The sequence below is a fragment of the Gymnogyps californianus genome, chromosome 1 (genome assembly GCF_018139145.2).
Source record: "Gymnogyps californianus isolate 813 chromosome 1, ASM1813914v2, whole genome shotgun sequence".
In the NCBI taxonomy this organism is placed as follows: Eukaryota; Metazoa; Chordata; class Aves; order Accipitriformes; family Cathartidae; genus Gymnogyps; species Gymnogyps californianus.
The window spans coordinates 193,032,427-193,047,840 of record NC_059471.1 but is presented as its reverse complement, the minus strand read 5'-3'; the positions used below and the strand labels follow the sequence as shown (position 1 = coordinate 193,047,840).

General features: G+C 41.5%; 1 protein-coding gene across 1 annotated transcript in view; it reads right to left on the bottom strand.

Moving 5' to 3' along the window:
• Positions 1–15,414, bottom strand: part of CPED1 (cadherin like and PC-esterase domain containing 1) — a 158,605-nt gene that overhangs the window by 132,296 nt on the left and 10,895 nt on the right. Inside the window, exon 2 of the mRNA XM_050903592.1 lies at positions 13,433–13,619. Coding sequence (XP_050759549.1) covers positions 13,433–13,619 — 187 coding nt within the window. The remainder of the gene's footprint in view (positions 1–13,432; positions 13,620–15,414) is intronic.

Below are 15,414 nucleotides of genomic sequence, written 5' to 3'. Positions count from 1 at the left end.
CGTGATCCAAGTTATTCTAACTGATAACTCTTGGGACTATATCCGGGAAAGAACTTCGTATCCCTGTTCTGTGCACCCTGAGGCAAAGTCATGTGAAAAAGCAGCATGCAGTCATGAAGTGGAAGGATGTATCATGAGCAAGTCAGTCAAATCAAAGTTGAAAATAGTGCTTGTTACAGCTTTTGAGTACCTAACTGTGCAGTGCTTGTGTGCATATATGCCTGCTCTGGTCTGATATTCACAAGGTTCTTCAAGATCTCCCACTGTTTATTATAAAGTTATTTTAGTTAAACTTCAGATAACGTAAAGAAAAGTAGCAGTTTAAATACGTGAGGTAAATACCTCTGTCACTCACAGAGCAGAGGAGCAAAAGAAGGAGACAAACACATGCGGCAATGAAGAACACACTGGGGAGAGGAAAAACTCCTCTTGGCTGGATACAGAGATGTAAGATGAAAAACCAATGGAGTCAATTGATGCAAAATCACCAGGATTCAAAAATTCTATTACAGAAACTTATACTAAAACTCGAATTATCTTTTCGGGGGGGGGGGGGAAGGAAATTTAGGCCTGAAGCTCTGTTATTTTACCGTGAAAAACTCAGGAATGTGAGTTACAGTTTTCAGACCCATGTCTTTGTTGCTGAATAAGCAGACTAGGAGTGCTGTGATCACTGGTTCTGTGATAAAAAGCTCATCTACAGACATGCCCAACAGAGCCCAAAGGAACTGCAGCAGGTGGGGGAACCCAAATAGCACTCTGCTCCGGCTGCTCCCAGGGACATTGCAGGAGAGGGATCTGCCCACAAAACACTCTTCTCTCTTATGCACGTGCACACGCATGCACGTACACACACGCACACACACACATGAAGGAGCACAGAGGCACGATGCTGGGTGGGGGAACCCCAGTAACCCTGTCAGAGAGACAAGCCCTTGCCCTGGTCCCCCCCAGCTGTCCCAGGGGAGACTCAGCCCCGTGCCCATCACGATGAGTGAACAAGAGCCCCAAAATACCTTGTGGACCTGGGGAGGGGGGGAAGCGCATTGCCTAAGGGTTTGAGACCCATTACGAGGTGCACAGTAAAAGCATTTCCCAATTGCTTATTATGGGCTCTGGAGGAACCAAAGGCAGGGAAAAGGAGGTATCAAGGTGGTCTGAAGAGGACAAAGCATGGGAGAAAGAGGAACAAAGGGATAAAAAGGGCTTGCCATCTCTAAGCAGTGGGCTGGTTGCTGCTCTTGGCTGGTCATGTCCTGTACCTGTTCAGGGCAGTCTGTCCTGTCTTCTCATTAAACTCCATTGCCAACTCTTTCCTGGCAGCAGGGCTCTCTCGCTTGTGCGAGCGTGTGTGCGTGTGTGTCTGGGGCTCGAAGTGCAGCCCCTGGAGGGGGACCAGGGCTCGGAGGCCCGTGTGTCCATGATGGCAGCAGCTGGAGCGGGTGTACGAGTGCATGTGTGAGCGCTGGCGAGTGGATGAGGCTGTGGGTGCTATTCGCATTTGTGTGAGTGCTGAGTGTGTCGATCTGTGTGGCCAGCCATGTGTCCATATGTATGTGGTGTACAGGTGTGTGCGTGCGCCGGCTGGGAGCACACGTTCAGCCTTGCTGCTGGTTGGATGCGGGGGCACGGACCTGCATCAGCCTCACCTCTGTCAGGCTGCCGGATTTGGCAATCTCTAACTTGGATGAGTGTGTTCCTAGGAGCTACAACAAAAACAAGAGGTACTGAGGCATCTTCCCCACCGGACTAGTACCAAGCCTGCTGATCCTGCTACTCTTACAAGGAAGAGTCTGGGTGTTTAGAGAGGCACATGCAACAAATGGAGAGAGCTGGAGGCTGGAAAGAAGATTCAGTGGGCGATTCAATGGGCAAGTAGTGCCTGGGGAGGAGGAGTTCTGCCCAAGGAAACCAAACTGCCAGCTTGAGTATACTTTCCATCCTGCCCTTCACCCCAACCTTTCTACCACTCCCACGCTTTGCAACAGGACATGAGGAACCTGGGCTGAGAAGCCCTCTGAATGATGGCACTAATAAGAATTCATCATTGACTTTAAAGGGCAGAAACTGTGCTAGAGCTGAGAAAACAGCCTCTTCCCTTCTATGGATATAGAGGAGCCTCAGGATAAGCAGCTAAGAGTAGATGGGTTTATTTGTCTTAATGTCCTGTCTCATTCTAATTACAATGAATTAGGATAACAATTACAATGTTAAAAGTATGGTGTTTGATCACCTCTGCAAGAAACAAAGACACATATTTTAAAGTCCAAATGGCAGCCCTTGATCACTGCATTTACAGCACTTGGGCATCCTATGCCAACCCTAATTAATGTGTCAGATACCTTAATACCCAAGAGGCAGGAAACAATCAGAATACTGAAAAAGAGAAGCCTGGGAATAGAGGCAATGGCTAAACTAAACAGTGTCAGGACACAGGCTCAACCACTGGGCTGCAATCATCCGCTGTGTTTGTTTTCTTCTCCCTGTGTGGCCATGCAATGCCCCAGAAGACAGCTCAAGCCAGTGACAGTTCCTAAAACTCAGTGAAGAGCAGGCCACCCTCAGTCAGGGGAAAAGAGTTTAGATACATGGACACGAGCCATACTGCATCACTTGTCCTCACGACTAGGGAATTGACACATTTTATTTATGAGTTAGACAAAACCACAGAAGACAGTGATGCAATAATTAAGTCATGGCTAATGTAAGGGAGATTTCCAACTATACCCCACAGACACTGTTTTCTATGCAGCACCCTATGCTGCCTTTCAACTCTACTCACCTGGCATGCCATGGGGTAGCAAAAGTCGGTGATACAGACATCATCATGACTACCACGTAGAGCATCCATGGAACATGGACTCTAAAGTAGACATTAAAATTCTCTCTGCAAACATTTTAAAGAAACGTAGGATCAGACCTCTCACTTTTGAAGGTCAACAGGCACCCTCACATTGTTAGATTTGCAAAAAATGTGTACTGTAACATCTAGGATGTAAATCAGATGTGTCATGTAGCTGGGTAGAGAAGAAAGAAACCTGCTGCTTTCTCCTACCTCACACATCATCCTGTCATAAAGAGGGCAACCTAACTAGTCTACAGTTACCTTCTGTGCTAGTACTTTCTTGAATACTTCTTTCTTTCTATTCTTAGAGCTTTCTTCAAAGGTCCTCTAACCTTTTTTCTAAAGCCGTAGCACTTCATTCCAAGTGAAAATGGAGTTAACATGTGCCAAACTCTTTGTATTTAAAGTCCTTGTCTTCAGCCTACTCTTTACAGAAAATTACCTGAATTATTTTTTGTTGAAGACTGACTTCTAGACAGGCTCCAGTGATACTTAGCCTCACTGTGGTTGTGAAAACTGGAGTGAGGGCTTTTCTTTTTTTGAGAGAGTTGCTGAAGCCAGATGGGGAAAAAAAAATATTTAAATGCCTAATTCCCATTTAGACAGACAAATACTTCTTGATTTGGTCCAAAATAGCTAGGTCTTGTTCTTATTTTGTTTATCAGCCTGTTTAACAAAGTACTTCAGTATGCTGATAGGTTTTCTATTTTCTCTCTTGTAAAAAAAATAAATAACGAATTGTAGCAAACAGTGGGTTTCTTCCAAATAAAGAAAATGTGGTTTTGTCTTATTTTACCATTTTACACTAAAAGTCCTTTTTCAAAAAAACTGATCAGTTGAGCTGTATTCTGTCAGATCTAAAATAACTGTGGTTCTGCCAGATTCATCTTGCCTTTACACAATGCAGAAGAAAACTCAGTATATTCTATGTACACACACACTTCTAGTAGTTGCTATAAATTAAAAATGAAACCCCTTTTTATAGCTAAATATTTATTTTGGAAAGCATTACCACAAATGTCAGAAACAAAGTCATTACAACAATGAGCTTGTTATAGAAACACTTTATGCCTTGAATAATTTCTTTCAAACTTTCCAAAATGCATACCACTCAACTCTTATGTCCTTCCCTCTATCAAAGTCTGAATATATTTTACGTGTTTGAGGCACCGTTGAGGACATATGTTGAGACTATATCTTTTTAATCTTGCTACCAGTTAAGGTTGCTTAAATCCTATTCCTTTGTTACTTTTTAATCCAAATCCCTTCCATATTTTGCCCTTCTGTTGTGAAAAATTGACATTGTTTTGTAAGGAAACACATCTGCCAAAAATGACAGAAATTAATTACATGTGTTTTTTTTCCTTTCTAACCAAAGAGTAGGTGTCACTTTAGTAATAGTTTTCTGTATGAAAAAAAATTTTTCAGAAATCTGAAAGTTCTCATGACCAACTTGAAACTGAGGGATAGTTAGTTTTGATTTCTGAGTACGTCAGAGAAGCTTCCTTTCTCTTCAACATCTGTGCAAACTAGGATTATCTCCAAATGGACAAACTCAGGGGCTGAATAAAAGAATATTCAGTATTACATTGAAAAATCAACTTTGAGGGAATATAATGAACATCAGAAGGTAGAATAATCATTCCCCTCATGAAGGAAAGGTTCCCATTTGATGTAAAATAAGCCAGTGTAACAAAAATTTTCAGAAACATGTTCTAACCCATGTGTGGCTACTGCACTTTTGATGTCTGGGGCATTTTTGGGATGCAGCGTTCAAAAGAGCTGTCAGCTCAAAGTGGATGCAGCTGGAGAAAGTTGGAATCTCAACCTAGGAATGAAGTGGGCTGGCTGCAAATTACAATGACGGCCCACACAGTGTATAAGCTTTTTGCTATCTGAACCAATAAAAGTCATGGTAGCTAAAGTGAAAAAAAAAAAAAATTGGTTTGATTTCAGTGGTATATAATGCGTCTACCTAAAATGGGAGCACAATGATGAAAGCCACCACACTTCTCACAGCTGACCAGGGCTCAGAGCCAGTGAGTGCATCAAAAAAGATGCACAGCTTCCAGCAGCCTAAACACTGGGCAACACTAATGCAACAATCCCTTAGAGAGAGTGCTCTGGCAGGACTGCTACAGGCTTCTGGCTAGACTTACTGTCATTCTCCCAGCACCTATATTAGTAGACAATCACCTGACATTTAGGAACAGACATATATATTTATAAACCAGAGTCTCTGCCTGAACCCTATCAGAGCCAGGATTCACTTCTTAAAGGGAAGCATTTTAGAAATACTTGAATAAACAATTATCTGCTGTTACCTTCTTATCCTGTAGGCTACAGTTACAAAACATTGCTTCAAACTCTTTTACAGGATTTGCATGTTACTAGCATATTATAAAGCTTGTATACTTATACCTTAATCCCTTGTATTTATTTAATTTCAGTGGACTCACACATCGTTGCTTTCCTTTGGCCAACGTGTGTGTCTGCCTGGACACTGGTGTTTTTCAGATTCTATTAACATGACATAATTTATTCCAGCAAAGTTTTAATTTTAGCTCACTGTGTAATCAGTATGTAACATTTTAATTATTGTAAGTTCTAAGTCAGCCCAATAAATACCACTCTCCATTGGATTGTATGTTCTGTTTATATGACTAAAAAGAACATTCAAAGAAAGGTATGTTTGGTAACTTTATGACTAAATGCTATATTTTGGTTTTAACTTAACAAAGTTCAACGTCCTTATACTTTTGTTATGAACAAATAAAGAATTTCCCTTTCTCAAGGAAAACAGTGCATTTGAAACAGGGTTTTTAGTACAATTCTACAGAGGGTTTATTTTAGTGATACAAAGAAATAGTTTGTGTGCTCTTCTGCTAGAAAACATGAATATGTTCCGCTAATAATTAGGAAGGAGAATACATATTGTTCAGAAAAATATACTATGCATTTAGATTTTCTAACAAGAAACCACAGCATCACATTAGAGAGCAGCATTTATTTGGGTATGTCAGAAACTGATCTGTCTTGTACTGAAAGCAATGATGTCTGCGGCATGAGATTAGGCATCCACTTTCAACGAGTTGGCAAATAGCCAGGCTTAATTGCTAAAAGCAAAATTAAAAAGTGATCCAGACAGTGTATGTTTCTGGTATACATTATTTTCCTAAAACTATATGAACTTTCATTTTAAGGAAGCAGAAGAAACTTAACAAACATTAAGTATGCTTGTAACTCAGTATGTTCTGAGGATCACATTTCTACCTATTTAGCTTGTTTAGGAAGCTCCTTGCTTAACAGCATACAAAAAGAATGCTTCTGAAATGTATGTTTTACTTGTCAAAACTTTGCCCAGGACTCACATGACATATATTTTGCATTAGGAAACCAACCAGTTTTGTATACTGCCAGCTCTATATTTGTACCAACAGTTAACCAAAATGATTTTTGGAAGAGAAGTTACATCTGCTAGATTTGAAGATATATATGTATTTGTATGGTAACCCACAAAATACTTCTGTGGCTAGCCTCACCATTATTATTTTGCACAATATTTTAAATGACTGACTTACAATAGAATGATCTTGTGCTTTTGCTGGCATGCTAGAACCTCCAGTCCTGCTTATTTAACCTTACCTCCACAGGGTTGTTTACACTTTCAGAACCTGATTTCAATTTACTTTAATTTTCTCAGAGACTTTTGTATTTATAAAAGCTGAGCATCTAGTGACCTCTCTATTCCTGACATTTCCTTTACTCTCCACTATGAAAAAGAACAAAAACCCCAGTGTCCCATTTCTGTTCCAAAAAAACTAAACTGCTTCCTTCAGTGGGTTGGTCCTTGTAATTGAAAATGGCAACCAGATGTTTACAGAACACACCAGCAATTTTCCTTGAGGCCTTTAGTCTTTATAATTGTTTGCTAAAGTTAGTTGGGTTTCATGGAAACTTGTCTGAGGCTGTAACAAACAACAAGTAGGGTCTCCTCCTAACTGTACTCTGAAAAATTAAAAATAAAAAAATGAAATAAAAGTAAAGTTAGAACTAATGCTACCTAATCCTGTTAATGTATTTCAAACTCCATAGAAAACCATTCACTACGGGAGGAGATTGGGTTCTCTTAGTACTGATTTTTACATGCCGTCCCATGAAAACCATTCCTATTTCAGAGTATGTTATTTGCTTTCTACCTCCTCAAACTTCAGCTGGCTATACTCTATGCACCACTAATTTTGTGCTCCCTTCCCTTTTCCCCACTCCTGTCAGGAATATATTCTCATAGATTTGGCGTTTTTGAGAATATTCTGCATTTTAAGAAGATGCTGTAAACTACATATTGCTTCTTCCTCAGTTAGAGCCCTGAGTCACCACAGCTGACTCATGCTTGAAATCTCTCCACCTGCTTTAGAAATCACTATGTTTTCCCTCTTCAATTTCTTGTCTGCCTCATTCTCTCAAGGCTAGTCATAGACTTCAAGAAGTCTGTGAGTCCATCTTGTTACCCCACAAGGGGACACACTACACCCAATAAAATCTCTTTACTTAATATTTCAAGACCTCTAAGATTGAATGCTCCACAGCTCCAGGGGATCCATTTGATTACTTCACTAGCATTAGCCCCAAAACAGCTTTCTTAATATCTAATACAACTTTTTTGTTGTTGTTGTAGTACTTCATGTCCTATTCACTATAGGCATGAAGAACAGATTGTTCTTTTTTCCTTGGCAGCAGGCTTTTAAAATATTTTACGTTAACAAGTACCTCTGTTCCCCCAGTCATACCAGTCTTCACACTCATGGAAGAAAGAGCATCACTGTGTCCTCCTGTTTTTACCACCTCCTCTCATTCTCACTACTTGTGCTGATAGAGTATGTCTTGGAAAATGAGAAGCAAATGTCTGACAGTCACCAGACATGGCCCTGGGGCCTCTGAAACCCACGGCTGTAGTTTATTCTCTAGACTAATTAGCAGCCCTGAGGAAACTATTACTGGCTGCACTTATGAAGTAGCACTTCTGCAAGTTCCTACCTTGCTGCTGGCCAGATGTCAGCAATTAAGCTGATTCTTTTGCTGATTTAGCCTCTGGTCAAAAGTATGAATAGTGAGGAGTACTAGAGGTGATACAATATGCTAAAGGAATAACATAAAGTTATACAGCAAGGAGCATGCATCTCATCCTAGTTCTGACAGTGACTCATATGGTTTTTATCCTAGTTTCTCCATCTCTAACTCTGGTGTGGCAACATTTCTCTGCCTCCTAGTCCTACTGTGAATAGAAGTGAACAGACACAGACATTTTCTTCCCATGGAAAATGTAGATTTTCTTTAAAGAGCAATTTTTCCAAAGGATACTCAACAAACCAAAATGAAAAAATGACAAAGACTGACTTGGAAAATTGCTTATTGGGAGAATCAAAGCAGAATTTTCTTTCATCTGTCCCCAACTGCTTCTTCAGTCATGCACCATCCAGAGAGAGACAGAAACCTGCAGCTAGCATCACTCCACATCTGCTGAACACCTGCACTTGCTCCTGCAGGCTCACGCTTCCTGACATTCCCCAGGCAGCAGCTTTTACAGGGAGCAACTGCTGGGTACAAGGAAGCAACAGAGTGCTCCATAGAGAGCCAAGGACGGAGGCAGCAGAGGCCATATCTGCCGTAACAATACAATTCTCAAATCAGCATTTTACAACAAAATGAGTTATGTCTGAATATATTCAGGTTGCTTTAACAATGAGGGGTTATTCACTCCTTGCTGTAATACCTAAGTAATGCCATGAGATGCCACCTTAAATGCCAGACAGATCTCTTGACCCCAGCACATAAAGAGAAGGGCCAAGATTTGCTCAGATTTGCTCCCACGGGTCTGTTGTCTCACTCATCCCTTCCTGTTCTTGGAGCAGCTCCACCCAAGCACCACTCCCACATCTGCAAAAAGCCAGACCATCCTCATAGTTAGTTGCTGGAACCAGGGCTTAATTTACACAGCCAAATACTTAAACACAGCATGGTCTTAAAATGGCAGATAACAGAACAGAATTCAGTGCATGGTAATAAAGTCAGCTAAGAGGAAATAGCTTCAGATCTCATATTCTTTGCAATATATGTAAAGTTAAGGATATATATAGTATATGATCTCCACTTAACAATCTCAGGTGAATGAATAGGACATGAAGCTGGTATTGATTTCAGTGGAAATAAATATCAAGACTTATTGACCTAAGAGGTAAGTACCGACCAAAGCTAAGATGGGTTCAATACTTATCTTATGGAACAATAAATCACAAAAAAAACCCCAAATCAATATATGTACTGTAACGATCTTTCTAATAGCATGGCTAAAATTTCATCTTCAGTGGATGTCACTCAAACTGCAAACAGAAGCCATAGTAAAGGTTAAATACTTAACTGTAATATTCTAAAAATAGGAAATGATCATGTAAAATCAATACTATGAAAATGGTTTATGATACTTTTTTTAAAGTCCCTCATTGGAATTGCAAAAAATTCCACCAGATTATTAAAATTAACATTCTAAGGCAGCAGGGAGCATATAAAGTTACGCTGCACTCAGTTTGCCAGCAGCCTGAATAGATGTGCTTTTTTCCATGGCCAAACTGACTGGCTGTCATTAAGGTTATGCAGAACCTTTTCCATTCCAAAAGCTAGCAGTAACAACAGAATTTTGCATGTTATTGCAGAATGAATTAAAACTGGCTGGTCAGATTTGTGGCATACAACTGCACATGTTTCTTGGAGCCTGCAGTTTTCTGAGATTTGCTTAACTATTAGTAAAGGTGAAGAATTGAGAAATGAAGGAAATGCCTATTAAGGGAGGGTCACCATTGACTAATGAGGCAGGCACATTGAGCAAAGGACAGAAAAACTGATGGCTCCACAAAGAAAGATATAAGTAGTTTATTTATGTTAGAAGATGTCATCTGGGGAAAGTACGGAATTCAGGCAAGGTTCAGGCAGCAGACAGTAACTAGGGAACGTTATTTTTGGAGGGCAGAAATGCATTTTAGTGCAACAAATTTCTAAGATAAAACTTTCCCGTTAAAAAATGTTGTGAAAATGTTGGCAGGGCATCACAGAGCCATAGGGACCCACAGATCCTGTTAATCTTTACTGTGGTCCCAGAGATGAGAGCTTCTCGGACTGGAAGGACAGGGAAGAAGGCAGAAGACTTTGGAAAATATTTGGCAAGTTCTTCTCCAGCATTGGCCATGCTGGGAGGGCCTAAGAGTGCTCTGAAGCCAGGCGGCTCATCCTACTCATCTCTGATAGAGCAGCACAGCTCTGTGCCGAGCTGAGGGAAGGAAGGCCTGCTGCTTGCGCGGCTCAGCACGGCAAACCTCCCAGGAGAAAGCCTGGAGGTGTGAGGCTTTCTCACTCCTCCTTCTGATCCTTTTATTATTTTCCTTGAGGCTGTGACACCAGTTTCAACACCGTCCAAGGCTGCAGCAAAGGGAGAACTTGTCCCAGAGACTATGTCTCTATAAGCAGAGTCTCACATTTTAAAAAAGGAGGAGGAAGGAAGGAACAACACACCAATCACACCTTCTTCTGCCTAGCTGGCAAACAAAACAAGTGTACCATTTATAGATGTGCTGGCCAATTAAACCTGATATCTTTCTCATCAGCTGTTATCCAACTTCCTTTGAACTGCTTGCTTCACGATGGCCTTACCACAGATCCTGGAGATACTGACCATGCTAAAACGGATCTACCCCAGCAGCAGCAGCTGCATGCCCAAGGTGGCAATCCCAGCTCCCTGCAAAACTTGACTATCCCATCATCTGCTTCTAACACAGTACTGCCTCCCTATCTCCATCCCAGCAGCAGACTAAGAGATGTTTTAAACCTTACAGAAAAACTGGCTTATTTAGGGCTGCCGCAAAAGGAAGACTCAGAGAGCTCAGAGCAGGCACAGATATCAGTCCATGGGCTTTTCCCTCCATGTGGGTTTAATTGCTAAGGAATGGTGAAAGCACAGCTACTTTTTGTTCAACCAAAGCTGCTTGAGAATTTACTGACAGAGCTATTCTTAAGTGAAAAATTAGGGGTTTGAATAACTTATATTTTACTGCAGAAAGCATCTGTACAGATTTTTCATAGGAAACCCATAAACCACAGTCTCTTTGCCTGAAAAAAAAAAGATATCCTTTTCCTTTTTAGCCAACTATTTTCCAGTTACCAAAACTCAAAATGTTTTGGTTGGTCTGTAAGAAGTGAAAAATTTCCACTGAAGAAAACTATTCTCCTGATGTTTCTCTCTGACAGCAATGAACTCAACACAGTGCTGCAGCCCAGGTGTGGAGGATCTCCCTGGAAGATCAGTGTGCAGAGCTGTCACATTTGGGTTTCAAACGGGAGCAGAACTGGTCCCAAAATTAATAGCGGGCCAGCGCAAAAAAGTTAGGAATGTTTTGCGGTGAATTTTTTTCCATATATGACTTCAGCTAGACTCTTGGCTCTCAGCCATTCTAAACAAAAAATCCTTTCAAAATTAGAGTGAACTTTGAAAGATACACGAGTGAGACAGACTGCACAAAAACAAAAGCACTGGATAGAGCTGCTAAATAATACCAAGAAGGAATGACTCTTTTTATAGATTTTTCACAACATTCATGATCTATGTTTCTCAGTCCATTATCTATATCGAGTTAATAGAGGCTTCAAGGAACGTATTTTTTAATAATTTATAACACTCCTATTAGGAAAATATTATGACAAAGCATAGCTCAAAATACCCTTCTCCAAAATAAGGAGTACTATCCCATCCAGAACAGTAACCCCGTATCTACTGGCAAAAAAAAAAAAAACTTTGAGCGTAACTTGTTTAGTTCTAAGAAAAGATCATTGGTTTGGTATGCAGACATGCTCTTTTACTTACTTCTTGTTTTTAAAACGCAACTTTAAAGCTAGGCACTTACATAACCCAGGGAATAGTTAAAGGCAGACTTATGTTGCCATGAAATGGAATTAGTAGTCTTACTCTTTACCTTAAATTGGCAAGCATTTGACTTTTTTACATACTCCAACATCTGCTGGAAGCTGTGGGATGTTCCTGGAAAATACCTAAAACCTTTTTATTATTTTTTTTTCATTACTGGAAAAATGCTACAGGAAGTACTGGTGCTAGCCTGTAAAATATAAATATCCACAGTTAAGTTGATCTCTGCAGAGGCAGTGTTTGGAGGGTAAAAACCTGCATTGGAGAACCTGAACCTGAGCTGATCACTGTGGCAAAATCTAGTACAGTGATTGTTCTAAGTCGTAACTGAATTTTGCATGCCCACTTCCTTGGCCATTTGAAATAAAAGTATTTCACAGAGATGGTGCACATGGTCCCCAGAGATGCTATCTTTTCTCTGCAGCCCATCTGATATCAGCAAAACCTGTGGACACGCTGTGTCTTGTCACTCTGGGATGGAAAGTACTCAAGGCAAGGAGTGGCTGAAAGGTGCATATGAAACCAGATTAAAATAAAAGAGCGAGGTGAAGACAATTTACTATTTCTCTGTACAGCCTTCCAAAAAAACTGCATGTACCTTACTTTCAAGAAAGTTTCTCAAAGAAACTTGAAATTAATGGTTGAATTTTGAGCAGCCTCATCCATGCGAAATACTTATGTTTTTCATCTATGAAACTACTCTGATTGGTTAAAGCACAAAGCAAAACTGAGCTCTCTGGTAACCCCAGGAATGTATTGCAAGCCTGAATAATGTAAGCGCCACCCCCCTTAGCATGAGAAATAACCAACCACACCATTTTTCTACTGACAGAATGGTGGCCTGTGTATTTTTTTCAAAGCCTTCCAGTTCTGAAATTGACTTCCAGCAGAACACCAAATTGAGATCACAGTTTCAGTTCATACCTCTAAGGTGTCCAAGAGCACTTAAACATGATCAGCATAGATATAACTGGTGCCCAAAGCTCCTCTATCAATCAGGCGCAGTATAACTCTACACAACAAAGCTACAGTCCCTGGTGCAAGAGATCAAACTTCTTCAGTAGCCTGCTTTAACTGTAGATCAAATTTCAATAGGAACTAAGAACCAGCAGTAATTTACCCCAGCATCTGCGGCAAGTGCAAAATGTACTACTTCTGTATCGTGTTCTTTAACAAGCTTAGTGTGTACATTACAGAACAATCAAAACATTACCAGAGGAGAAAGCGTACCTTCATGTATACACCTTTCTCTCCTTAAGAGAGAAAATGAGAAAGAACCAAATGTAGCAAGTATTTGTTTTGTTATGAAATGCTCTACTGAAAATTACTCCGTTATTATATTGATGAATTTGGTATGAGAAGTCATCAGGAACCAAACTGATCTGATTGGGTTGTCAAGACTATGACGAATCACTCTGCTGCATTTTTTAACAGAAGGAAGTATCTAATGGAAGAATCACCTAATTGTGGAAAATCAGCTGCATAACTGGGAAGGGCTAGAATTTGGCTTCTATCCTTACTTGCATCTAGAGTTTATAAGCTTTACCTCTGTGGAAGAATGCTGGATCAATAGCTAACATTTAGTAATTAATGAATTAACTAAGTCCATTTATTCTTACTGTGATAAGTGCCCTCAAGCCTGGGATCTTCCATCAGCCTCCTGTTTTCAAGGACTGTGACTGTATATCCATGTTTTGCCAGGATGCGCTGACAGAGCTGACGGTCGGTTTCACGGTGGGCAGGAGGTGCATACAGAACTGCTCTTCTCGTACGGCTTCCAAAGTACTGGAGAATGGAGTCGTTGATCTACAGCAAACACAATGCAAAGGCAATGGTTGTAAGATAGGACATTCCTCAGCAGTATAATATATATTTGTTATTTTTCACAAAAAGAAACTAGTAACTTACTGTGGCAATCTGGGAAATATTTCGGGTATAATTAAGAATTCTCTTTATGACAGGGACTTCTGACCACAAATTCCATTTTCTCTGCCTCTCCGTATTTTCTACCTTCATTTTGGACTGATATTGCAAGGGTTCAAAAGCTTAGGGTAGCAATGGAGCATCTTTAAACCGTGGTCTTCCCTGCATGGAAACATATTTGGCTGAAATCTGGGCTGCTCTGGTGAGCTGGTAACAGTACTTGCCAGCTGACTTTGACTGCAGCCTCAGGCTGATCTGTGGGTCACCTAGCAGAGAGGACTTGGTGGGTCCCATGTAAACTGTTCCAAGGAATGTGGGTCCTATGCAGATGGTAAGTGCAGGGGTCTGAGTTCTGCTGTGCAGCATGATTAAGAAAAGTAAGAAGAGTACTGAGGTAAAAGCATGCAGAGGAATCCTAAACAGTACTGTAGATTGCTGTGCCTCTAGAAAATTAAATGTAACCTTGTCAGTACCTTATAGCCTTACTAGTCCAACATGATCTGGCCCATAGGAGGACTGGCAGAGAGACTTGTATATAGGAGCAAGTGGAAAGATGTATGATGTCTCCAATGAAACCCAAGGAACTCTTGGGTTGTCTACCATTCACTGTCTTCCACTTAGTGCCTAGGGACAATGGCATCTAGAGAAAACCCCTCCTCTGTATAATAGCCTGGCATATGAGCTTCTTGCAAGGAAAAATGGAAAAGAGCCTCCCCAAACACATAGAGATAGTGTGAGCTTGACATTAAGTTCTGAAAAGAACAAATTACTGGGCCACTGTCATCGGGTCTTTGGGAAAGGGGGATATCTTAGGGCTTACATAAGTGTGGTGGGTTGACCCTGGCTGGACACCAGGTGCCCACCAAGCTGCTCTATCACTCCCCCTCCTCTGCTGGACAGGGGAGAGAAAATATAACAGAAGGCTCATGAGTCAAGATAAGGACAGGGAGAGATCACTCACCAATTACCGTCAGAGGCAAACCAGACTCAACTTGGGGAAAATTAATTTATTACCAATCAAATCAGAGTAGGATAATGAGAAATAAAACCAAATCTTAAAACACTTTCCCCCCTCGCCCTTCCCTTCTTCCCAGGCCCAACTTTACTCCTAAATTCTCTACCTTCTCCCCCCCCTAGCAGCGCAGGGGGATGGGGAATGGGGGTTGCGGTCAGTTCATCACATGTTGTTTCTGCTGCTCCTTCCTCCTCAGGGGGAGGACTCCTCACACTCTTCCCCTGCTCCAGCATGGGGTCCCTCCCACGGGAGACAGTCCTCCACAAACTTCTCCAACATGAGTCCTTCCCATAGGCTGCAGTTCTTCACGAACTTCTCCAACATGAGTCCTTTCCATGGGGTGCAGTCCTTCAGGAACAGACTGCTCCAGCGTGGGTCCCCCACAGGGTCACAAGTCCTGCCAGCAAACCTGCTGCAGCGTGGGCTCCTCTCTCCATGGGTCCACAGGTCCTGCCAAGAGCCTGCTCCAGCATGGGCTTCCCACAGGCCACAGCCTCCTTTGGGCACATCCACCAGCTCGGGCGTGGGGTCCTCCACGGGCTGCAGGTGGATATCTGCTCCACCGTGGACCTCCACGGGCTGCAGGGGGACAGCCTGCCTCACCATGGTCTTCACCACAGGCTGCAGGGGAATCTCTGTTCTGGTGCCTGGAGCACCTCCTCC